The 25,807-nt window shown below is 43.2% G+C and overlaps 1 protein-coding gene across 1 annotated transcript; it reads left to right on the forward strand.

Moving 5' to 3' along the window:
• Window positions 1-33: 33 nt before the first annotated feature.
• On the forward strand, window positions 34-12,781 carry Umps (uridine monophosphate synthetase). The gene is made up of 6 exons (XM_003464114.5): window positions 34-250; window positions 1,799-1,952; window positions 5,498-6,169; window positions 7,742-7,917; window positions 9,937-10,051; window positions 12,074-12,781. Exons 1-6 carry the CDS (start codon window positions 95-97, stop codon window positions 12,241-12,243), a joined length of 1,443 nt encoding a protein of 480 aa, XP_003464162.1. The 5' UTR covers window positions 34-94; the 3' UTR covers window positions 12,244-12,781.
• Window positions 12,782-25,807: the final 13,026 nt, after the last annotated feature.

Below are 25,807 nucleotides of genomic sequence, written 5' to 3' on the forward strand. Positions count from 1 at the left end.
CGGGCCGGAAAGGGTGGCGGAAAGGGCGGGGCTTCCAGGTGACGTCACGAGACCGCCGGCGGACACGCTGCTGCCTGGCTGCGAGCACTCGGGCATGGCGGCCGCGGGCGCTACTTTGGGACCGTTGGTGGCATCCCTCTACGACGTGCAGGCTTTGAAGTTTGGGGACTTCGTGCTGAAGAGCGGGCTCACCTCCCCTGTCTACATCGATCTGCGGGGCGTCATATCTCGACCGCGTCTTCTGAGTCAGGTCCCTTCGCGAAGGGGAAGGACAGCCGGGGGTGGCGGGAAAGGGACCCGCAGATGGAGGGGAGGTAGCAGGCGTTGGGTTGCGGGCGAAGGCAGAAAAAGCGTGCGGCCAAACCATCCTAATGTTGGTTTGGGGAGTAGGCTTGAGAAGCAGAGGGCAGAGATTGTTGGGTTTTGGGGGATGGTGACCACGTGCTTTGCAGGAGTTGGGAGACCAGTTTAGGTAAAGAACTCTGTGTAATTATGTTTGTTTGTTTGTTGAGACAGGGTCCCACAGTAGTGCAAGCTAGACTTTAACTCACTGCAGCCCATCCTGACTTAACCGCAGCGATCGTCCTGACTCAGCCTAAGGGCTGGGATTACAGGCTTGCGCCACCATGCCTACCAAGAGATTGGGCATTTCTAACAAGCTGCAAGCCAAAACTGCAAACCAGTCTTTGAGTAGGTTTAAATGTGCCGTTCAGAGTCGGGCGTGGTGGCTCATGCCTGTAACCCCAGCACTCGGGAGGCTGAGGCAGGAGGATCAGGTTCGAGACCAGCCTGGGCTACAAAAGTGAGCTCACGGCCAGCCTGAACTGCATTGCGAGACCTTGTCTCAAAAAGACCAAAAAAAAAAAAAAAAAAAGTGCTGTTCAGAAGAGTAGCTCTTAGCAACGTGTGAATATTAAACATTATGGTTTCTTGGGTTTTGAGGGGTTTTGGGGACTGAACCCAGAGCCTTTTCATTGGGCTACACCCCCTCCACATACACACACATAGCTTTTTGTTTTGGCAGGATCTACCTAAATTGCTCGGGTTGGACCGGAATTTGTGATCCTTTTACCTCAGAGTGCTGAATTACAGACAACATTATGAATTCTTAAATTCAAAGTCATTAGTGGCTACCATATTGGACACTATAAATGTAAAACATTTTCATATCTTAGATGAACAGGTAGTTTGGAAAGAATTATCCCAGATGGACAGAAAGTTTTATGGAAGAAGTAAATGTTGGCCGGGCATGGTGGTGCATGCCTGGAGTCTCAACTACAGCAGGAGGCCCGAAGCATGTGACCTACAGGTTTGAGGGCAGCCTGAACAGTTAGCAAAACCTTGTCTCAAAAAGGACTGGAAACAGGCTGGGGATTTAGCTCAGCGGCATAAGTGCTTGCCTGGTAAGCGCTAGGTAGTGAGTTCAATCCCTGGTACCGCAAAAAAGGGTGGGGGGCTGGAATCGTCCAAAAACAAAAGAGGAAAAATATGTAAGTTCCCTCCACACCCTTAAGGGTTTCTGTTGGTCACCAACCATGGACACATGTAAACAGAATTAAAGTGCTAGTTGAGATGGCTGCACTGGAAACTTACCACCCAGAATCTTGCTATAGTATATTTGCTTTATGTAGAGAAAGTGAACTAAGGATTTACTAGTGAAAAGTAAGTTTAAGAAGTCATCAGTTGGGGGACTGGGGATTTAACTCAGTGGCACAAGTCCTGAGTTCAATCACCAGTACCGGGGGTGGAGGGAGTCATCAGTTGATAATAGGTAGTTTATGTGTTCCTTCTCTTACAGGTTGCAGATATTTTATTCCAAACTGCCCAAAATGCAGGGATCAGTTTTGACACTGTATGTGGAGTACCTTACACAGCTTTGCCATTGGCTACCGTTATCTGCTCAACACATCAAATCCCAATGCTTATGAGAAGGAAGGAAACAAAGAACTATGGTAAGAGTAGCATAAGCATTCTGTTAATATGTAATCTATGTATTTTCTTTGTGCACTGATGTTTTACTAGTCATATTAGTAAATGTCATAGGTTCTTTAAATTGTTAACACCTATGGGATTTGTTGTTCACATAAATCATTTTTCTTTAGGGGTCTGGGGCTAAAATGCTTTGTATACGATTAGGCAAGCAAGTAAAGAAGTGGTTTTTTGTGCATCCTATCTGTGAAACCCTGGCATTTTTAGTGGCCCTTCAGGAGCACAAGCCGTGAGAACACATTCTTTCCCAGTATGTTCATTTAAACTTTGCCGAGAGCAGTGTGTGAATCAGAGTACTCTCAGGAAGGTGCCTAAACACCTCATAAAGGTCTTTTTATGAGTCTGTGACAGTAGCTTATTGGGTGAGTTTTCTTAATCTAAAAACGTAAAAATGCTGGAATGGACTTCATATTTATGAATGACATTAAGGAATGTTTTTTATGCTGGTATAACTTTAAAAGAGACTTTTACAAACATGCTCTAAAATGTTTTTATGGTAAATTACAGGATGCTTGGGGTTTGCTTATAAAAGGAGAGGGATGAATGAGGGTGTAGATGAAACAAGACTGATCCGGAGTTAAGGGATGAGGTTCTGTATTTGTGGGTGTTCAGCACACTGTATACTTTTGGTTGAGACTGCGGTTCTAAAGAAAAGAAAACAAAATGTTCGGGTGAGTTTTTGCTGCTTAAATTGCTGCTTAAAGGTACAATGTTAAATTTTCTGAGCTACAAAAGAAAAATTACATGAATCCTTTCTTGCCCATAAAGACTATGTGTACATCACCGCACTTTGCTAGGGAAAGTATTTCCATTTCCTTACGTGTTGTTTATAGAATGAAAGTTATGCGGCACTCTCAGTGTTGTATTTTGTTAGTCTTGCATTTTAATCTAAGTCAATTCAGTTAAATTCTTCAAGGGGAACAAAGGAGTTCAAAGAAATGGGAAAGGTGGGCAAAATGCCATCCATTTTGTTTCAAAGTAAGAGAAATTGTAGTGGAAAATGCAGAAACAAATTTTATTTTTCAAGTTTGTAGCCTGAGTTACTTACATTTTATACATTATCTGACAATATTCTCTAGTAGAGTTTGAGGATAGAGAATGTAGTCACAATGCGTTATATAATTCATGATTGTGGTAATAGTTCGGGTTGTAGAATATTTCCTTTATATATGAATATAGATAGATAGATGTAATATTTTCGAAATTTCTTCCAGGGTTCTTGCTTTTTTTGTTGTTGTTGGGGTTTTTGTTTGGTTTGGTTTGGTTTGGTGGTACATGTTTGTGGTACATAATGATCACACTCCTTGTGGGATATTACTGTTGTCTTTGCTGCATCATCTTGAAGCTATTGCCCACTTTTCATGGTCTTTCTTTGCTTTTGAGATATCTTTGAGTAGCTGGGGAAGGTGTATGGTTTTTGTTTATTTGTTTTTAACACAGGGTCTTGCTGTGTATTCAGGCAGCATTTAAATGCATTATGTAGCCCAAACTGGGGAAGGATATTTATAGAGTTAAAGTTACAAGGAAAAAACTGATGAGCAATAGAAGGTAAAATAAAAAGAGGAAGAAAAAAGAAATTACCTGGGGAGTAAAAATAAGAGTAAAAAAAATTAAAAGGAAGGAGAAGCAAAAAATAAAGAGAAAAAAAAATAAAGATGTAAGAAGTATGGAAGGACAAAAGAAAACTCCCTGAGCCCCAGTAAACTGGTGAAGAAGAAAGGGGGAAGGAAAAAAACCATAAAGCTAAAAAGAACATAAAGCAGAAACACACAAAAAAGAAATTCCTCCCTGGTTTTGAATGTGTGGTTTTTGGGTGGGTTGTGTGCAATTTGGGGGCAGTGTCCAAGTCAGGATGTGTCCCTGGCTCACCCTGCAGATAAAGAAGGCAGTCAGACGCCAGATCCAGCCAGCAGACAGATGAGGGTGAGGGTGCAGTGCCTGGACTTCCAGATCCAGAGCAACTCGGGCTGAGCCTGGCCTCTGGCCAGGAGAGCAGAGCCTGTGTCCTGTAGCTCCAACCCTGCAGGGCTGCCTTTCCAGCCTGACCCTCACTTCCGCCTGCCTGTCTCCTGTGGCTCTTTCTCACCTGGTTGCTGGGGCAACGAAATGAGCTGTGACACTGTCCCTCAGCTGCTGGGTCCCAGGCTCAGCCAGCCCCGCCCCAGAAGGTCCCCCAGCCAAGCTCTTCCCAGGGGGTGTGGCAGGCACTTGGAGTGGAGTCACCGGCTGTTGCCTGTAAGGACTCGTGGGGGCAGAGTCCTGCTCTCTCCCTGACTCCCTGAAGCTCAAGGCACTTGATTGTTCATTCCAACACCGCCTTTCTCCCTGGAGTCCACCAGCTTTTGCTTGGTACCTGTAGATTTGTTCTCCCTTTCCCAAGAGCCACAAGTGGAGGAAGGGGAGAAAGTGCAGATTGTCCCTTCGTGCCCTGCTGCTGTGTCTGCCTCTGCAATTCCTCTGTAGGTTTTAATTCTCCTGTCGGATTCTTCCTGATTCCTGTGGATCAGTTCCCCACCCCACAATGTTATTTTCCAGTCTCTGGATTCTGAGTCTCAGAGGCGGAGTTGTTGCTCAACATTCCCTGAAGTCCTTTAGTTTGCTCCTGAGACAGGGCTTCGCTTTATAATTCAGGCTCAGCTTGAACTGACTATTGTAGGCTGGCCGGCAATTTCTGATAATCCTCCTGTCTCCGCCTCCCAAGTACTGGGTTACAGCTATGCACTACTCTGCCTTGCTTAAATTTACAGTGGTGCCTCCATTTATGAACTTAGTTTGGTTTACAATTTTGGGGAGCATGCTGCATTTGGGTTTGTGTGGGGAAGACGGCTGTGGTCTTTCTTGTCTGTCACCCAATGCAGAGTTTGCAAATGGGAGCAGAATTTTGCCACTTTTTTTGCAAACCAAATTGTTTGCAAACAGAAGCATTCATGAACTGAGGTATTACCGTATATTTTTGGAAATCAGTTGTTCAGTTGAATATATAATGAACTTACAATAGTTTGTGGATGGAAAAAAGAGTAATTTCATAAATGATCCCAGGTTATTCTGTACTTTGTAACTACTAAATCTAGGTGATTTTTGCTTTAAGAAACCCAGTGTTTGGAAATTTAATCCTAAACACTCTAAGAAGTACTAATTTATACTGTAAGACAATTTGCTAGTTTTAATATATTCTGTACATAACTGGCAACTTTGGGATATGGAGGCATTGAACAGAACAGTCATGGCACTTTCAAGAGTCATGAAAAACAAAGAAAATCAGAAAATAAGATTTACTTATAGATCATCTTAAGTACATACCAACTTTATACTGTAAGGTATATGTTGAGTTCAGTGCATTTAAAGTTGAGGGGGTTTTGGTGGTTTTTTGAAATGGTCTCACTATGTAGCCCAGGCTCGCCTTGAAGTCACACTGATCCTCCTGCCTCAGCCTACTGAATACTGGATTGCAGGCATGCGCCACCCCACCTGGTTTAAAGTTGGACTTAATAACCTTTTTCTTTTTTAGGTACTAAATGTCTTGTAGAAGGAGCTCTTAATCCAGGAGAAACCTGTTTAGTCATTGAAGATGTGGTCACTAGTGGAGGTAGTGTTTTGGACACTGTTGAAGTTCTGCAGAAGGCGGGTCTGAAGGTCACTGATGCTGTAGTGCTGCTGGACCGGGAGCAGGGCGGCAGAGACAAGCTACAGGCCCATGGGATCCGTCTCCACGCGGTGTGTACATTGTCCCAAATGCTGGAGATTCTCGAGCAGCAGCAAAAAATCAATCCCGAGGTGGTCAAGAGAGTGAAGCAGTTCATTCGGGAGAATGTGTTTACAGCTACTCAACAGAATGGCTCTCTCCTCCGTATGAGCAAAGCACCAGAGGAGCTCAGCTTCGCTGCTCGGGCAGAGCTGCCGGGCATCCACCCAGTGGCATCAAAGCTGCTGAGGCTTATGCAGAAGAAGAAGACCAACCTGTGTCTGTCTGCTGATGTTTCAGAGGCCAGAGAGCTGGTGCAGCTGGCAGACACCTTGGGGCCCAGCATCTGCGTGCTGAAAACACACGTGGATATTTTGGATGACTTCACTCTGGATGTGATGAAGGAGCTGACCGCCCTGGCGAGACAGCATGAGTTCTTAATATTTGAAGACCGAAAATTTGCAGATATAGGAAGCACAGTAAAAAAGCAGTATGAGGGTAAGTAAATGCATTGTGTGGGAATCTGCAGAAATCCAGTTTACACTGGCTGGAGGAGGAAAAGAATCATGTTGGTTCCCATAACTGGAAGTCTAGCCATAGAGCAGGGCGTCAAGTGTCTCTGGATCCAAGCGCTCAAGTGATGTCTTCTGAAATGGCTTTCTGTCCCTCTCTCAGCCCCGCCTTCTTCTTTGTTGACTTCTTTCTCAGGTCGGCACATTTCCTAACCAGTCTCTGTGGCTTAGCTCTAGAAAACCTTTACTTGCTGGTCTGGATCATAGGCGTGCTTTCACAAATGCAAGGTGGCTACATTAACTGTATTTAAGTGTTTTGAATGAAGATGCTGCAGTGGTAATTCTGCCTGAGAAAGTGAGTGTCCTGATGCCAGAAGGGTGCCTACGTTTTGAGTAGAAATGACGTATGTTGTTCCTGGCAGAAAATTAGGAAAACAGTGAAAAAATAGCATAAAATATATTTGCAACACAAAAAAGACCTATTGTTACACTTCCTTTTTTAAAAAGTAGTTTTATAATTGTTTTTAAGTTGTTTTGGGGTCTCAAAAATAATAGATGTGTTGGTTGGGGAAAATATTTGGTTCTGCTACCCATTCTTAAAAATTTCTGCCGTCATGATACTGTGCATATTTAATGCTTTTTTCAGTTAACCCAGTGACAAGTGTTTTTAGTCATATTATTTAATCCTGTTGTAAGCATCTTTGGGCAGCTTAATTTTCCTTAAAGGACTGCACGTACAGTTCCCAGAGTGTCTCTAGAGTGTAATTGTCCATCAGTGACTGTCTTCATTGCTGGAATGTGTGTCACCCCTGTCACATGGCTCAGCTGAGTTCATTGACTGAAGTAAGAGTTGCACAATCTTCCTTCAGGTTTATGTGTAGTTCAGATTTTTACTGTTGACTTTTAAAATTATATATACAGGGTGGACGTAATGGCACATGCCTGTGATCCAGCACTTCAGGAGGCAGAGGCAGGAGGATCACTGTGATTTCAAGGCTATGTTGGGCTACATAAGCGCTAGCCTGCACTATGTAGACCCCATCTCAAAAACAAAACAAATACTTAAAATAGGTAACATTATGTATGTACTTGCCTACTAGAATTAGAATAACTAAGGAAACATAGAAACATCAAGAGAGTAAAGATGCTGAGAGAGCCCTGGAGAGTCAAAGTCGCTCATCTTCGAGAGGAGTGTCAGGCCGTCGCTGTCCTTGCCCTCACTAGATGCCATCTTCACAGGAGTCCGTTTCCAAATGGCATGACCCTACTTAATGGTTTCAAGGCTCTAGCTGCAGAATAAATCAGTGCCTTTAGTGTTGATGATCCTCAAGTATAGAATCTGAAGCATTTTTTTCTGTGATTTCTCACTGAGCTACTAGGTGGACAGATAAATTCTACAGATGAACTGCAGGCTCACTGATGCCATGAAAGCTTTTGAAGTGTTACACTCCTTAATTGACATGTTAGTAGAGGGTTATTGCTTTTGTAGGTTGTGATTGGGCAAAAGGATGGAGGGCTTTGTTTGAGAATCAACAAATACTTGTTCTGTCTTTCTTAGGTGGTGTCTTTAAAATAGCATCCTGGGCAGATATCGTAAATGCCCACGTGGTTCCGGGCTCAGGAGTGGTGAAGGGCCTGCAGGAGGTGGGCTTGCCTCTGCACCGGGGCTGCCTGCTCATTGCAGAAATGAGCTCTGCTGGCTCCCTGGCCACTGGGGACTACACGAATGCTGCGGTAAGTCTCAGGACTGGGGTACAGGGTGGCCAGACCTGTCATACCAAATGCCAAAGGGCAAGAAAACCTCTCTCTCTGGAATCTGCAGCCTCTGCCACGTCCACTTCTCAAATTCATCTGCTGTTTGGTGACAGCATGTAAATGCTGACTAAACAGGCGTATTTGATAGTTAACAGCTTTCTGTATCCTGTAGTGGACACTTACGTGATTTGAGTTCACTCAGAAACAGAAGACAGTAAGATGCGACTTTTAGCTGCTTTTGAGATGTCTTTTTCATCTCACTCTGAGGTGAAAGTGAAAATGAGAAGCTTCACAGACCTCCAGCTTGTGCGTTCTGCATCCCTTATTCTGTCTTCGGTATTGATCAGTATTGTGTGGGAGAAGCTAAGGAGTCTGGCTGTGTGGTTTCTTCAAGTATTAGAGGTTCTTTTTTTAAAATACGTGTTTACAATATATGCATTTTATAATTTTGGGGAGTTGGTACCTGTATATCAACAGAGCTTGTTTCTTTTCTTTTAATCCCTTCCTGCTTCCCTCCCTGATCTTCCTTTCCCTGTGTCTTTCTGGTTGATATTTTTAGTTCCTACTTAAAGCTTGTAACATCCGCGCTCATTGGGGTTAAAGGATCCTGAGCTGGCGTATCTGCTCTACCTGTTTCCCCATCCGCTCCCCCTAGTCCCCCGGACCGCTTTCCATCTACTAGCGAGCCATTCCCTCGTCTCTTCCTGTACCTTCTTTATTTCTCACTTGTTTGTATGTTGCCTTGCCCAAATGAGAGATGCTTTATGGTATTCCAGGGTGTGTGCGTGCTTTCACTCAACATTTCCCGGCTGCATCCATAAAAGTGTCTCAAATGTATCCTTTATAGCCAAGTGGTCTAGAGATACTGCATTGTCTTTATCTAGTCTCCTATTGATCAGTATACAGGCTGTTTTCAGGCTTTAGCTGTTATAAACACTGGTATGCATGTGTCACTATGGTATGATGTCTTTGGGAGAGATACCTAGAAGCGGAATAGCTGGGTCTTATGGAATTTCCAGTTTTAATGTTTTAAGAAATTCCATACTGATTTCCATAATAGTTGTACTAGATTATATTCTTGCCAATATTCCTTTTTCATCCCAGCCACAACATTTGTTATTTTTTTATTTCTTTCTGATTGCCATTCTGTCTGGAGTGAGATGGAATCTTAGTAATAATTTGCATCTCTTTAAAGACCTGGGACACCATCCAACCCATCCCATCCCAACCCCTGCACACCAAAATAGAAAAAGAGATGGACGATTACCTAGTTAAAAGTCCCTCTTCACATTTTCAAGTGAGTTTTGTACTTGGATAGAGCTGAGGATAAGCCACCTTTACAGGTATTTTAGGGAATCATAGTGATCACTTTAAAACATTTCCATGGAAATTTTTATTTTTCCATAGTATTGCAAAGACTGTACATGGAGTTGTTAAGTATTTAAATGGTCCTAGGATCAGGTTCCAACCCCAGCTGAATAGGCCATAAATAAAACAGCGGAGGGACCTGGCATCACTGTGAGTCCCCCAGTGTGCTGGAGCGTGGGTCTGGCCTGCTGAAGCTGTGCAGGAGAGAACAGTGCAGTCCCAGGGCACTACTGCTGAGCCTGTGAGGTGATAGTGCAGAAATGGAGAGACGGGCAGTAACAAATGCTGAAGAGGAAAGAACAGGGTGGGCGTGCGAGGTTCCCATTTGCCTCTTGAAAGCTCCTTTACACAACTCGTGTCTTTGGAAGTAGGTGCGTCACTGACTATTATTACAAGGTGGTGTGCAGCGTCTTGATTTTAATGCATATAGTGTAAGAATTTTTCATGTATGGTTCCTTGGGGAAAGGGTCATGTTAGGCTCTCCATGCAGCAAACATTTTTCATCATCCTAAAGGTGACCCATTTCCAATAACAAGCTTTAAATGAATAGAGCAAATTTTTTTACTTTCATAGAATTATTCCACATGATTAACTGTTTTCTTGTAATATGGCCTGTTATATTCCATTTAGGTTAGAATGGCTGAGCACCATTGTGAATTTGTGATTGGTTTTATTTCTGGGTCCCGAGTAAGCATGAAACCAGAATTTCTTCACTTGACACCAGGAGTTCAACTAGAAGCAGGAGGTAAGTCTATTCAGAGGTCTTAATGATATACAGAAAACATAACTCCCTATCGGGGAGCCCTGTAGTGAACCTCCAGTCTCCTGCCAAGAGTTTCAGTGCATGGGGAGAGAGAACTAGCAAGCAGCAGGGGTCTGGTATGACCAGTGGTTTACGTGGCAGGAGGAACCTCAGCATTGATTGAGGCGGGGATTATGTTATGACTCAGGGCGGCAGTGGTCTTGGCTGAGAAGAGGCTTACCTTGAAGTGACGTTATTCTTCTTTTTTTTTTTTTTTTTGTCTTTTTCCTTTTTATTGGTACCAGGGATCAAACTCATGACTTTAAAGCTATCAAATGATAGCTTTAAAAGTATTAAGGGAAAGGAGAAGGCTAGATTAAAGTCATCCCTGCCTCTCTGTGGCACCATCTCCAGTCTAGCCGCCTGGACTAGAAACCACATAACTGGTATAATGCGCAGCCATGCTTGCGGAGTGATTTGTGCATAAGCAGCACGCTTAACATTTGCACATCGAGAGTCACTGTGTTCCTTCCACCGCCATGAGCGATTAGGCCATAATATGTTTAAACCTCTTCTTATGCATGTGCAGTTGTTTGCAAACAGGGAACCATCCTTGTAGGTGTTTTTGTGTGTGTGGATTTTCCTGGCATACTCTACTAGACAGCAGCTACTTGAAGATGAGCGCTTTCTCTGTAGCGCCTCTGTCTTTACAGATATTGAAGGCGTGGACACTGTTTCAGAGGGCCAGATCAAGGGTTAGTGCTGGAGAGTGGGAAAATTGGAAACTAACTACTAGAACTAGTTGGTATTCCTTATGTAGGAAACACCTGTTTCTGTAGGTAATATAACCACACTTATGAAAAAGGAACTGCCCTATGTTTTTAAGTACTTTAAATATTGCAGAACAGTAATGAAGAAAACAGGCTAATAAGAATTCAAATAGATTGAAAGAAAACTGGATTTCCTGTGCTTTTCCCATCTCAGATTTCACGCATTTCAGAATAGACCTGAGCAGCATGATCTGCCTGCCCAAGATCATAATACTCGACAGCTTGGTTTTTTTTTTTTTTTTTTTCTTACTTATGGTACTGGGTCTCAATTCTAGGGTCTTGCTTATGCCAGGCAAGCTCTGCCACTGGGCTACATCCCCAACCCTTGTTGCTTTGTTAAACTTCGTGCTTGTGCTAAGTGTTTTGAGTCAGATGGATTTGGGTTTCTGGACCTACGCTTTGGTAAGCATGTGTCTTCAGACAAACTGCCTTTACCCTTATTTCCCCAATCTGTAAAGAGAGAACAGGTTCGTAGGTACAGGATGGTCCTGGTAGGTATTGGTAGGTGTTAGGATGTGGAGATGTCCAGATTATGAAGCATCTAGAGTAACTCAGTCTTGGCACTGGGTGAGTGCTTCTAGCTGGCAGTGTTACTTACAGGCCCACAGTCAGAGTAGCTAGTCCAGTTAAGACCTTGCATTTGAGGGTTGTGTAAAACGTCGTAAGCTATCTATCAGAATGTTTCTACCACAGCAGGATTTAGTAAAGAAGCACCCACCGTTCAAGGCTTAGTGTTTGTCCAGGGTCTACAAGCATTTGCCTTTAGGGGTAGAGGGACCCAAAAGGGGTCACCTGGGTGGAGGTGGTCAGGTTGGATGCCTTTGGGGGCCTCTCCCAATTAGATAGCACAGTGATGAAGAGGAATAGTAGCATTTCCTTCAAAAGTGAGGCCAATATTACTGTATTTTTTTGTTATTGAACCTTTCTTGGCCACATAGGACATTTATCTGCTTTTTGCTACTGTTGAACTCTAAATGCTCTGTATTTACCGAAACTGGGAAGGAGTGGCTTGGCATCTTTACCGTGGAGGCTCTGGCTGACCCAGGGAGTCTTATCACCTCCTGCGTTGCCCTCTTGCTGTGCAAAAGGAAAAAAAGCAGGCGCATATTTTTATTGAAAGCTGGTTAGATATTATAAAGGAGTTGTGTTCCAGGAAGCTTGGGTTTTGTGTTTTAAATGACTTGCTTTTCTGCAGGAGATCATCTTGGCCAACAATACAACAGTCCCCAAGAAGTCATTGGCAGACGAGGTTCTGACATCATCATTGTGGGGCGAGGCATACTTTCTGCACCTAATCGCCTGGAAGCAGCAGAGATATACAGAAAAGCCGCTTGGGAAGCATATTTGAGTAGACTTGCCGTTTGAGTGCCTCAGATACGATTATGTGAAGACATTGAAGATACGTGGCTTCTGCAAATCGCTGGCTTGAGATGAGCTTTTAAAGCATATGTTTAAGCTCATTTTTTTGTTTAGTCTGGTATTTGTTAGGCACAGCTATGGAAGACCCCATCTGTAGCTGGAGCTAAATGTACTTACTCTGCGAATGAGGTACTGGGGACTAAACCCTGGCTGTTTGCACTGAGCTATGTCCCCAGGCCTCTTTTCTATTTTTGATACAGAGTCTCACTAAGTGGCCCAGGCTGGATTCAAACTTGTGATCCTCCGGCCTTGGACTCCCAGAGTGCTGAGATTATAGATGTGTGCCACCACACCCAGCTTGTTCTTTTAATGGTGGTGAGACAGTTTTAAATGTGTGTCCTTTACTTTGTCTGATATATTGTTCAGATCATGTCTAACAGCTGTTTATCTCTTACAAGTGCCGAGTGTTGCCACCAGTCTGTAATCGCAGAACTCTGGGAGGCTGAGGCAACAAGATCTAAAAAAATTAAAAGGTGGAAAGTTCTCACTGTGGTGGGGAGTCTTGCTCTGATGTGTTGGGAAGAGCTATCCACATCTAAGACATCCACTTCTGGAGAAACTTACCTAGTCCGCTCTGCTGTGGTCTCCAACACATGGTATGGTTCATAGGGTCTGGGGGAGCCCCCTTAAATTGTAAGATGCAGACTTAGCTTGAGGCCCTGAACTTGGGCTACTGTGTAGACCGAGGAGTTGAAGGCCCTCCAGCAGGGTTCAAGTGCAGTTGTCAGTTTCATTTCTAGGAGACCCAGTTTTTGGGTTGAAGATCATGAAAAGTAAGTCAGCTTTCCGTTACCTGGTGAAGATGTGCCATGGTCCAGTGCCTGAAACCTAGTATGTACTCAGAGTAGACTTGGGAGTTAGGAGATACAAAAGGGTCTTTAAGACAGTGCTTAACCATTTTGGCCACTGCAGCCCACTTACCTTAGCAATTTTATCAACCTTCCCAGAAGACAGCATTGCTGGAGCAATGCGGTGCAAATGTGTTTGTCACACTGTTTAGCAGTTTGATAATTTATCCAATCACTGAATTTCTTGGGGTCAGGATATAGCTCAGGGCCTGCCTGGGAAGCACAAGGTCCCGAGTGATTCCTTGTACAGAAAATGGTTTCTACATCTTAAGGAACATAAATTTCCCTGTAGCCTTTTCCCTCGGTTACAACACTGCCCCTCCTGCTTGAAAAATACACCCAGAGGATGCAGACTCCTGCAGGAGCATAGCTGTATCCCACTAAAGGTAACAGTGAGGGAATGCCACTTGTTAATATTCAAGTCCTTCAGGTCGCAGAAATGAACTGCCTGGGGTTTTGTCTCCCTAGGATTGAAGGCTAGACAAACCAAGTGTAGCCGCTAGTCATGTTAGCAACTTTAGGACACTTGCCACACAATTACTGACCCACAGTTCCTTTCATTTTTCCTGCCTCTGTGGTGAGTGCGGGGAGTGCAGAACTTCCAGCAGTGGACACTTGAGACCAAGGAAAGGCCAGGCATCTGTCCAGGTTCTGCATGAGTCCACAAGTAACAGATTCAATTCCTTACAAATGCTAGTTGTTTGTCCAACTCAGGCCTATTGATGTCCATTAAAAAGGCCGATTTGATTTGGATCAAACTCAAATTCCTTCAAACCACACATCTCAAAAAGACAACTACAAAAGCCAAGCAGCTACAAGGGAAAATCCCAACTCTTCAACAGTGTGCAAGGTTCCTAAGTAATCTGAAGAATTCATAAAGCTCTATTTGCTTCTAGTGCTATTCTCCAACAAAACCTGGTTTAAAATAAGGAGCTTATTTCTAATTTTGTATAGAGACATTTCTGCTTCACTTAGCAAAAAACACTCTAGATTCCTCATGTAAGGTGGAAGCCAGAATCCCCCCTTTCAATGACAATGTTAATGTCTTCCTTTCCCACGTTGGCTTTGATTTAGTGGTGTTTTTCACTACACGTGCTCTTGCAGCAAACCTGTTGTAAAAAAGGTTTTAATACTTAGTTCTCTGGCTGACGTTCTGGAATCTGGAATACGCCTTTGTGTTTTTTGTTTCTTCCTGATCATGGCTAATTGGAGTTCTCTATGCCTCACTTATATGTATGTCTGATTCTTCCATGCTTGGCAAGTTTTCTGCCATTACTTCTGTGAATAGGGTTTTTTTGTTTTGTTTTTTAATGTATCTACTCTTGTCTTCTACTTCTTTACTGATTCCTATCAACCTTGTGTTAGTTTTTGCTTCATCTGGCAGCTGTTGGGTTGGTTTTTCATGATCCCTTGCTATTTTTAAGAAGTGTTTTATTTGATGATCACTAAGCTCAAACCTGTCTTCCAGATTTGATATTGTCCGCAAAGTCATTGATTCTGCTGCTTTAATCTGGATATATGTTTTAATCTGTTTTATGGAATCCAGTTGGGCTTTCATGGTTTCCATCACTTTCATAAGCACCTTTATTTTTTTTAGCTCACAATTTGTTTTTTGCATTGATGCTTGTAAATTGCTTATGGTAGATAGCTTTATTATTAGTATCAAGACCTCCTTAGGAAATGGCAACTTTTTGTTTGTTTGTTCGATTTTTGAGACAAGGTCTTGCTGGGTCATTCAGGCTGACCTTGAACTCACTGTGTAATCCATATGGGCTGCAAGCTCACAGTGATCCTCCTGTCTTAGTCTCACATGTGCTGGGATTACAGGACCATTATGCCTAGCCCTAAAATGACTGCTTTTCAGAGATGTCTTCTAGGTGTAGCTGGCTTTTGGCTTTTGAGTCTGTCCCAAGAACCTGCCTGTTCAATTTATAAGGGATGAGAATCTGAATAATGTCAAACATAGTCTAGAAAATGACAAACTGTTCTGTTAATTTGCACCTTTGAACCACAGGTATAGGATTTACAGCTATAGTACAGAAAAATCTAAAATCACAAAATTATGTGCATTAAATATCCTGACTAGAGCAATTTGATGCACAGAGGAAAAAATTGTAACGGGACAAGAGGATAAAAGAAATAAAGATTAGAAGCAAGCCTGAAGGACAAAAGATTATGTAAGTTTTGGGACACTGATAAGACAGAAGGGGAAGAAAGGAAAAAGAGCTACATAAAAAAGTAAAAACTTCACACATGAAATAAATTTTTTTTGGTTTTGTTTTTTGAGTAATGTCAAGGCTGTGGTTGTATTTTGGGGTCTATTGTTTGTGGGTAATACCCAATTTAGGGCATTTCTGTACTGTCACTGGCAGGCCAAGGAGACAGTCTTGATCCATCCAGCAAACTTGCAGTGGGAATACATACAGCAGAGTGCTGATTCTGGGGCTTCCAGCTCTGCGGAGGTTCAGGCTGATCCCGGCCTCTGTTGTAGGGCAGGGGCCTGAACCGTTCAGCCAGTAACACTGGGTAGCTCCCACTGAGCTCGGCTCCCTGGCCCTGGATGTCTCCTGTGGTTGTGCCTCACCCAGTCACAGGGTTCTAAAAGGAAGCCAGTGCAAGGCTGCTCGAGTCCTGGGTGTGTCTGGCCAAACACACTCTCCAGTGGGTGCTTGGGCTGGAATCACTTACCAGCTGTCACAGTGCTGTGTCCACTGGTGCCTTTGTCCAGGGAGGCCTCCTGGGTCACCCATCTGCACTGGGTCTGTAGAGTCAAGCCTCTCGTCTCATACTGTGCATCAGGAGTCCGGGAGAAAGTGCAGGTTGCCCTCCTTTTTCTGCACTGAGGTCTGTCTTCACTTTGCCTGTGCATTCCAGTTCTCACATCCCTCCTGGTTTCCAGGGTCCACCTTTGCTTTCTTCTCCAAGGAGTTATATTCCAGTGTCCAGAGTCAGAATCTTGGAAAGGCTGACCTGCTGCTGCTTACTGCTCTGCCATCTTCCTGGAAGTCCCCCAATTTTTAATAGTATTAATAGACTCTTATTAGTAAAAAGACCAATAAAAGTGATTAGATCCATTTGTACCATCAGTGGTACAAGCCATCCGATAGGACAGTCATGCATGTACTACCAGTGTGTGTGTGTGGTCTTGTGAATGAACATAAATTGTGAGCTGAGGGCATGAAACCTGCTGAGTAAATTGTGTGGGCTTTCAGTTTCTCACCATTACAGACAACAAACAGCCAAAGTCTATTTTTAGAGAACGGGGGACTTGGGTTAGATCGCTCCCTTTCAAAATTCAGGTTATTTCTTTAGCAAGGGACATAGTTCAGCAGCAAAGCGCCTGCCTAGCAAGTACAAGGTCCTGAGTTTGATTCCCAGTTCCAAATAAAAATTAAAAATGTATATATACCTACCTCTACTGCCTTAAATTAAAGCTTTGGAGGGGATGAGTGAGGGGATTGCTTCCTAGATAACTAGTGACCTGGCTCCACCCTGATCTACTGTTTCTCAAGATCCCCATCTTCCCCCTAAGGAGTTAGGGGGCCATGGCATGGAGAGTTCTAAGGCTTAGTGCCACCGTGAGAACTTCAAGCAGAGACATCTGCTTAGGAAGTATTAAGTATCACAGGGATGTTTTGTGAACTCAGTCTGCCCCCTTCTACAGGAGATACCCTCTGAAGGACCCCAGACCTAGTTCTGTCTCTCCATAAGCCTCAAGACAGCCATGGAAAACATCCTGAGCAACACCCTGCAGAGCCCAGAAACCTTGCCACTAGGTCATATCTTTTGACAGTGGGAAAAATTTGACACTGCCAATCCGAAAAAGGAATAACTTAGCTACTGTTGCAGTACAGTTTGGGTTCAATAGAAGCTGCAACCAGGGAATGGTGAAAGCTGGGTAAAGGATGACAGTTTAAATTATGATGCTACTTTGCAGATAGATAATTTCTGTAAAAAGCATGAAAAGTGAAGCCTCCTATATTTGGGCTTTTATGACTTTTATCACCCAACAACCTGTTTGTCACTAGAGTGGCCCCCAAGGAAAAGGAAGTTATTGATGATGCTATCCTCAGAGCCCTCCACCTCTTTATTAATGTGAGGCAGTAAATACTAGAGAAGTCTATTAGAGGATCATGATAGGATCGCAGATGGGCTCTAGCCCTTGTGATCCAAGTTCTAGATGACTTACTCTGTGTTCAACAGTTGGGATCAACATCTCAACAGAAGTAGAAAAAACATTTTACAAAGCCTAATACACATTCACAAAAAACTCTACAGAAAATTGGAATAGATGGGCTCTTTATCACAATCTGACAAAAGCTATCTATGACAAATCAGCAGGCAAGCAACATCATATTAAATGGTCAAGACCTAAAATTTTTCACTCTAAAATCAGGAATAAGGGCAGGGGGTATAGCTCTGGGCATAAGTGCTTGTCTGGCCTGCACAAGGTTGTGAGTTCAGTTCCTGATACCAAATAAATAAAATCAGGAACAAGATCAGATTGTCCACTATTACTACTCCTATTCTGTGTAGTTATGGAAACATAGCCAGAGCAATTAAATAAGAAAAAGAAAAGGAAAGAGGATAGGAAAGGAAGAAGTTAAATTATCATTATTTGCTGATGTGATACTTCACATAGAATATGCCAAAAACTCAAGAATCTGTACTATATTAAGATGGAAAACAGAAGAAATGGATAGATTCCTTAATACATAATTAATTACCAAAACTGAATCAATAAGATATAAAAATTCTAAATAACACAATATCAGTCAATGAAATTGAAGTAATTTTAAAAACTACTATCGAAGAATAGCCCAGGTCCTGATGGATTCACTACAGAATTCTACAAGAAATTCAGAGCAGATCTAGTGCTACTACTTCTCAAACTGTCTTTAATGAAATTGAAAGGGAAGCAGAACTCCCAAAGGCATTCCTGGAAGCAGGCACTAGCCTGATACCAAAAGCAGAGAAGGAGCCAACCAGAAAAGAGAACCACAGGCCAGTCTCCCTAATGAGCAGATGCAAAAATTCTCAAACTGGCAGACAATGCAGCAAGTCAGCAAGAAAATCATACACCATGACCAAGTGGGATTCATCTCACAGATGGTTCAACATACACAGATCAATAAATGTAATACACCATATTAACAAAATCAAGACAAAAACCACATGATCATCTCAATAGACAAAGCATTTGATGAAGTCTGACACCCATTCATGATAAAAAACCTTATAGAAAATTTGAATAGAAGGTCTTTATCTTAACTTGATAAAAGTCATCTATGACAAACTAACAGCCAACATCATACTAAATGTTCAAAAACTGAAAGCTTTTACTCTAAAATCAGGAACAAGACAAGGATGCTGTCATGGCTTATGTTGGTGGCCCCCAGGCCTCATGCATTTGCATTGTGCATTTGTGATTGGTTCATTGTCTAGCGCTTGGATTGGGGGTGTGAGTGCTACACTGGCCTCGGGGTGGGGCCAGGATGTGATGTAATGGCAGGAAGAGGTGTGTCTAGCCCTCTTGCTGGTTTCTGCCTTACTGTTTGCAGCCACAATGAACTGGGCCCCGCCACGCCTTCCTGCCTTGGAGCCAACTGAGTATGGACTGAAATCTCCAAAAACTGTAGGAAATAAACCTCCCAACTTTGGTCATCAGGTGTTTTGTCTCAGCGATGAGTAAAAAGTAACTAAGACATCCACTGTCACCACTCCTATTCAATGTAGTTCAGGAAACATTAGCCAGGGCAATTACACAAGAGAAAGAAATAAAAGGAATAAACACAGGAAAGAAAGAGATTTTAGAGATTCTTTGTGGAGGACATATTCTACACAAAAGATACCAAAAATTCCACCAAAAGATTCTGAAAATTAATAACCAAATTTGGCAGCATAGCTGAATACAAAATTGGTACTCAAAAATCAATAGCATTGGGGCTGGGGATTTAGCTTAGCGGCATAAGCACCTGCCTTGCAAGCAGGTAGTCGTGAGTTCGATCCCTGGTACCGATAAAAATGAAAAAGACAAAAAAGAAAATGAAAAAAAAATCAATAGCATTGCTGTATACAAACAACAAACTCGAAAAAAATTAAGGAAAACATGCCTTTTTCACTATAGCACCAAGAAAAATGAAATACTTAGGAATCAATCTAATGACGGAAGGAAAAGACCTTTACATTGCAGAGTATTTTTTTTTTTTTATCGGTACCAGGGATGGAGCTCACGACCACACACTTGCAAGGCAGGCGCTTATGCTGCTGAGCTAAATCCCCAGCCCAAAGACCTTTACATTGAAAGTTACAGTAATATGAAAAAGGAGATCAAAGAGGATATCAGAAAATGGAAAGATAGCTTTTCCTCTTGGAAAGGAAGAACCATATTTCCAAAATAGTTATACAGATTTAATGCAATCCCAATAAAAATACCAATAGCATAACTCAGAGAACTAAAGAAAACAGTCCTAAAATTCATTTGGAACCAGAAGAGATCTAGAATATTGTAGTGATTGATTGATTGTATCAACTGGAGACATTTAGAAGCTTAACTAAATCATTTTAGCAATTAGACACCCTACAGTATAGAAGAACCCCCCCCCAGGGTGCCTCATCACCTGGATAATATAACAGGGAAGGAGGAAGGAGAGGTGAGTTTCTATCCTTGGGAGAAGTTCTAGTCTTCACCTTTGGCCTGGACATCATCTCCTGGCTTCCAGTGCAGACTCTGGCTTCTACTTTGGACTCTTCAACCTTCCGTCGCAGACCCATCAGCCTGCTGGTGCAGACTTGGGCAAGACACTGCAGTGAACTCCAGACCTTGGAGAGAATCCTTCAGCCTCTGTCTTGCAGACATCCGCAGCACGCTTCCTCATGGGACTCTGTGGCTGACCGTTGTAAGCCAATCTTGTTTTTTGTACATTTGTATATCTTGTGTTATATCTGTTTATGTAGTAAAAGCCTGACTAATACAAGTAGTAACAGCAATTCTGGACTACAAATGCAAGGCAAAGGGCATCAGACTTAAGCTACTGTGATAAAAACAAAATGGTACTGCCAAAAAAACAGACCTGAGGATCAATGGAACACAATAAGATACAGAAACAACTCTAGACACACTCAGCCACCGTATCTTTGAGAAAGGGACCAAACATCTTCACTGGAAGAAAGACAGCCTCTTTAATAAGTAGTGCGGGAAAACTGGCTTTCCACATGCCAAAGATTAAACCTCAACCCACATCTTTCACAATGCACTAAATGGATCAGGATGGATCAAAGACCTATGTACAGGTACAAATTCCCTATGATGAGTGTGCTCATTATGTATGTCAAAAGTATACCAATAAAATTAAAACATTTACCACTGACCTTAATAATCTAGCTATGAAGAACAGTGGTTGTTTTTGTTTGAGCATACAGAGCATGCACAGGTGAGCTATATAACAAGCTCAAATATCAGAGCTGCATGACAGACAAATGATAGCCTCATTATGAATATGCTCAACCCCTTATTTGTACCTTTAAATTGCAAGAAATTAACAAATACAGTGACCATGACTTTTCAAAATATGGTTAATCTAGTAGCCCTTTGAGGTTTTTTCCCAAAGCTGAAACAACTCCCTGGGGCAGTCGGGTGGTAGTTGTCTAGACCTTGCCTCATTTGCTGTGGAGGACCACCTGCATGACTCTCCTTCAAAGAAGGGCAGTCATCTCCATTTTGGCTACACCTGGCCCTGTTTCCATGAACTGATGCGTACAGAGCTGGCTAAGACTTTTCCTTACACCCTCATCTTTAAGCAATGTAAAAGGGTCTAACCCAGGTACTGATGCGTACTCTTTGAAGCAAGGTAAAAACCTGTAGCTCTCAAAAAGCATGTGTGAGCTGGCAGGAGGGAGAGCCATACTTTACATTGTCAGCTGGGATTAAACCTCAGGAAAGAGGCCGTGACATCTCATGGCATGAAAATTACACATTAGAACTGAAGCACTCACCCCAACACATCAGGTACTGTCTTGGATGGTGTTGTACAGACAACTCTTAATGCATGTTTCTCTCTCTGCATATTGCAGAGGTGATTTCAGGCTTCATACCCAGCGCACTGCACTCATGTACTTCCCACCACAACTACAGTCTCAGGCCTGAGCCAGTGCCCTCTTGAATTAATAAAATCTGGATTTGGCCTGGATCATGGCCTTTGTTCTGGTTAGCCAGCATTCTAGATGGACTTAGGATCGATCCCCTCGAGTCCCCACAACTACAAATATGCTTTAGTGTCTAGTCTCCCCATGGGTTACAACGGAAGTGCTAGATTTGGAATTAACTCACTGGAATTTCAATAACTTTTCTTTTCTTTTTTTTGTCTTTTTCTTTTTTATCGGTACCAGGGATCGAACTCACAACTGCCTGCTTGCAAGGCAGGCACTTATGCTGCTGAGCTAAACCTCCAGCCCCAACTTTTCTTTAGGTTTACAAATATAAACTTTCTGAACTGCAACAAGGACCAGGAAGGGCTCTCATTAATTTGCTTGTCTCCTCCGTTTCTGTCCAGTGCAGGGTGCTGTAAAATGAACCCATTGCATGGCACAGTACTGCTTACATTTGCTCAGACTTTGCCAATAGATACTAGGGCATTAGAAATGCTCTTCTTGGGGCTGGGGATTTAGCTCAGCAGCATAAGTGCCTGCCCTGCAAGCAGGCAGTCATGGGTTCAAGCCCTGGTACCGATGAAAAGGAAAAAGACAAAAAAAAAGGAAAGAAATGGTCTTCTCCGATAGTGACACTGATATGTAGTCCCCAAACCTGGTGTCTTTTCTTTTTTTTTTTTTTTTTGTCTTTTTCCTTTTTATCAGTACCAGGGATCGAACTCACGACTGCTTGCTTGCAAGGCAGGCGCTTATGCCACTGAGCTAAATCCCCAGCCCCCTGGTGTCTTTTCTATTAAATGCAAAAATTAAACATGTGATATTCAGTAAAACTCTTAAAAAATATTTTACACTTTATGAATTTTGAGAACATACTCATAACTGAGATCAAGATTGGTGGGGACAAATTCTGAGAATACCTTGAGCAACTTGTGGCTTCCTAGAGACCCTCTGCTTCCCATTTTGAAACAAATGTTTCAAAAGAATGTAAATCTTACAGAATTAATTAATTAAATTTGCATAATTACACAGGACTACATTTTTACATAAGATTTAAAATTCAGAAGCCTCTTTCTGAGAACTAGAGAACCCAGAGATAAAACGAAGCATGTCACATCGAAAGCAGCTACCAGGAAGGATTGTTTAAACTGCTGACACTGTGTCAGGGGAGTTCAGCCAGAAGCCACAAACTATGCCTCAGCTGAGCCACAGAAATAACATAAGGCAGGCTAGCGTCAATCCATATAGATGCATGTGAAAAATAAACTCACAACGGATTAAAAGTACCTCTATTAACTTACACAACAATCTAGGAAGAGAGCAAATGGCACTAAAATAACAGACCCAGGAAACCTCTCTGGATTTTAGACTTGGATCAAGTCTCTGGAGTCAGGCATCCTTGTGGACAGGAAAGAAAGTAGAGTGTGGCTGTTGATGCACTGGATGGACTGGAACTGAACAGTTATATCCCTAGAAGGGCTCAATCACCACAGGCTGAGCAGCAGTCAGCCCCTTGGGGTTCTCCAGACTATAAGTTACAAGGTCTTTCAAGTCTTCGTTAAGAAATGGTTTGAATCCCTCCCGCTATTAAAGAATAAAATAACTAACCCAAGATATTCCTGGAATAAAACTTTCACAGACATATCACTAAATTTTAATTATCTTGCCCGGTAAAGCACAAGAATGCTTGGAACAGCAGGATGATTAAATAATTTTTCTCATTTAGTTTTGAATATCAAGAGTACTTGCAATTTCTTAATACTTGCACCACCAAATTAGAACTGTTATGGATTAAGAACTGGGGATCAACTTAACGCCAGCTGGATTACATCAGCATGGCATTGAGCGAAGATGCTCCACCTGAGGAAAGTTGCCAGGATAAATAGGTAGAGAAGAAGGGAGATGTGGGGGATTGAGGCGTTAAGGAGGCATTGTGGGTTCTCCTACGAGTTGCTAAGTTGCTGTCTGAGCTGTTGGTTCTCCTGGAGAAGCTTTGGTCTTCTCCTGGCTCTGGAGGGCAAGATGTGTGCTGCTTGGTCTCCAGGATGAACTTGTCACGCTGTTTCCTGGCATGTACCTGACTGTGCTTGTCATCAGAGGAGCTCGGGGCCTCTGTGTCGCTGAGGATGGCTGTGGTGCCTTTCAGGACAGCCCTGGTCTTTGTTGTGAGTGTGACTTCTCAGCTCCAGCGTAGAACCTTCATCCCACTAGCACAGCTCCTTCATCCTGCTGACATAGACTTTCTGGCTTCCACCGCTGACCCTTGGGTCTTCCCGGCACGGATCCGTAAAAGAGACTGGCGTGAGTCATTCTTGTGGGCTCTGGACCTCCAGTTGGATTCGTGGGAGGCATTGTCCTGAGCTCTGGGTTTTTATCTGGACTCATGTGGGACATTGCTGTGGGATTTAGGCTCTTGACTAAATAATCTATGTCTTTGGTGTTGCGGATAGATTTCCTGCATTTTCCTGTGTCAACTCCCGGTGTGACCATTATAAAAATAATAATATAAACTTCATGTCCTGGTCCTAATTGTTCTCTGTGTACAACCCCTGACTACAACAAGAACAGTGAGCATAATATCTTACAAATAAAAATACACTTAAAACAGCATCTAATGCCTCTTTTCACAATTCAGTATACTACATCTTATGTCACATTTACTTATGCTTAAGAATTAAAATCCAAGTGCAGTGGCACATGCCTAAATCCAGCACAGCACGGAGAAAAGGGGAGGGATGGGCTGGGGAAAGAAGTCATGAGTTCAAGGCCAGCCTAAACTACCCAGGGAGGCCCTGTCTCATAAGACCAAAAAAAAAAAAAGCAGATTATTATACTGTGATAGAAACACAGGAAGCCTTTCACTCATGACTATACAGGAAACAAACATTTTTACTTCATCAGAAGCACCTGGTTATTTACAGGCAATTCACAGTGAGATGGCATTTCAGTGGAAAATAACCATAGTGATGATTTTTAGTAGGTAAAGAAATTAAATTTTAAAGCTTGAAAATAGCTGAGTTAAACATGTCCTCTACTATCTTTAGACTTTCAGGTAAAACTCTTCTGACTTCAGATTTGTAAGCATTGTACAAACCTTTCTTCATCAAACACTGGAAGCAACCAGCATCATAAAGGCAGTGACTTTCCCTGACAGCCAAAGTGAGGGAGAGTGGCGGAGAGGGACAGGCCCCCTGTGCCCATGCCACCTACTGCCCTCGCCTAAGCCATGGAGACAGGTTCTGGGGAGGCTGAGCTCAGGTACAGTCAGTCCCACCCATTCCCGAGGGAAGCTGGGGCACTGGCTATGGTTCCTGGCCTCTTTCTAAGGCCTTGCTTGGCCCTGGAGCTTTGGGGAGACTCTTGATCTCCTCCTGACCTGGCACACAGGCACAGAAGCCAAGCCTTTAGGGGCATATGGGCTTGCACAGCCACAGGCTGTCCTCTCCTCGCTGCTGGCTGCATGAGGATCCCCAGCTTCCCCGCATCTCTACCACCTCCTAGCTCCCTGCCTCCCTGCACCACCCTGGGAGGGGAGGGAAGAGGATTTGGGAGAGACTGTCCTTGGCGCAAAAACTTCAGACAGAGAAATTGTGCCCAAAAGCCTTACCTCCCAGCTCGCATTATCAAACCTCATCACTGGCTTTGTCACACATTGCTGGGCGTTGTAGCAATGGGAAGTGCTTTCTGGGTTCTTATCCTCCCATTCAAAGAATTAGAACAATCTGTTATTGTGAAAGAGCATCATGTATCTTAGGGCAAAAAAGAAAAGAAGTGCTCGAGGAGAAAAAGGTACTTTGCAGGAAAAAGAGAAGATGTGTCCTTCACCCAGGGCAGCTGCAAGACATGAGGCAGGGGCAGAGGCAAGGGCTGCTGTCTTTTCTGTCTCCTTTCTGACATTAGATCCGGGCTCTCATGCTTGCTCTCGTGCTAGAAGATTGGTGTCAGGTGCTGTAGTTAAAGTCTCAGTAGCTGGCAGGTGATGCTCGATTGCCCAGCTCGGTTGCCATGCCCTGGTCTCCTGCCTCACTAAGATGCAACTTTGAGTTGTTTTATACCAGCATGTCATAGAGAGGCATTGTAGGGGATTCATAACTGGTGGCCAAGTTAAACACCAGCTGAACTGAATCAGCATGGTGCTGAGTGTGGATGGCCCACCTGAGGACTTTGCCAGCATAAAAAGGAGACCTGGAGAGGAAGAATAGCATTGTGGGTTCTAAATGTTGTTGTTTGGAGCTGTTGGTTCTCCTGGAGGAGCTCATCATGCTGAGTCCCCTGATACGAACTTGGTTGTTATCACTGGAGGAGCTCAGAACCTTGTTACTGAGAATGGCTGCGGTTCACTTTGGGGAAGCTTTGGTCCTTACTTTGAACATCACTTCCTGGTTCCAGCAGGGGAGATGTGTGCGTTTAATATCCAGAAGTTTGTCATTCTGGCTTCCTGATAGGTCCTCAGCTGTTCTCATTGTCAGAGAAGCTTGGGACCTCACTGTCACCGGCTGTGGCACCTTTCAGGGGAG

Source organism: Cavia porcellus, unplaced genomic scaffold (assembly GCF_034190915.1).
Source record: "Cavia porcellus strain 051 isolate PalLab524CR breed Dunkin Hartley unplaced genomic scaffold, mCavPor4.1 scaffold_15, whole genome shotgun sequence".
NCBI lineage: Eukaryota > Metazoa > Chordata > Mammalia > Rodentia > Caviidae > Cavia > Cavia porcellus.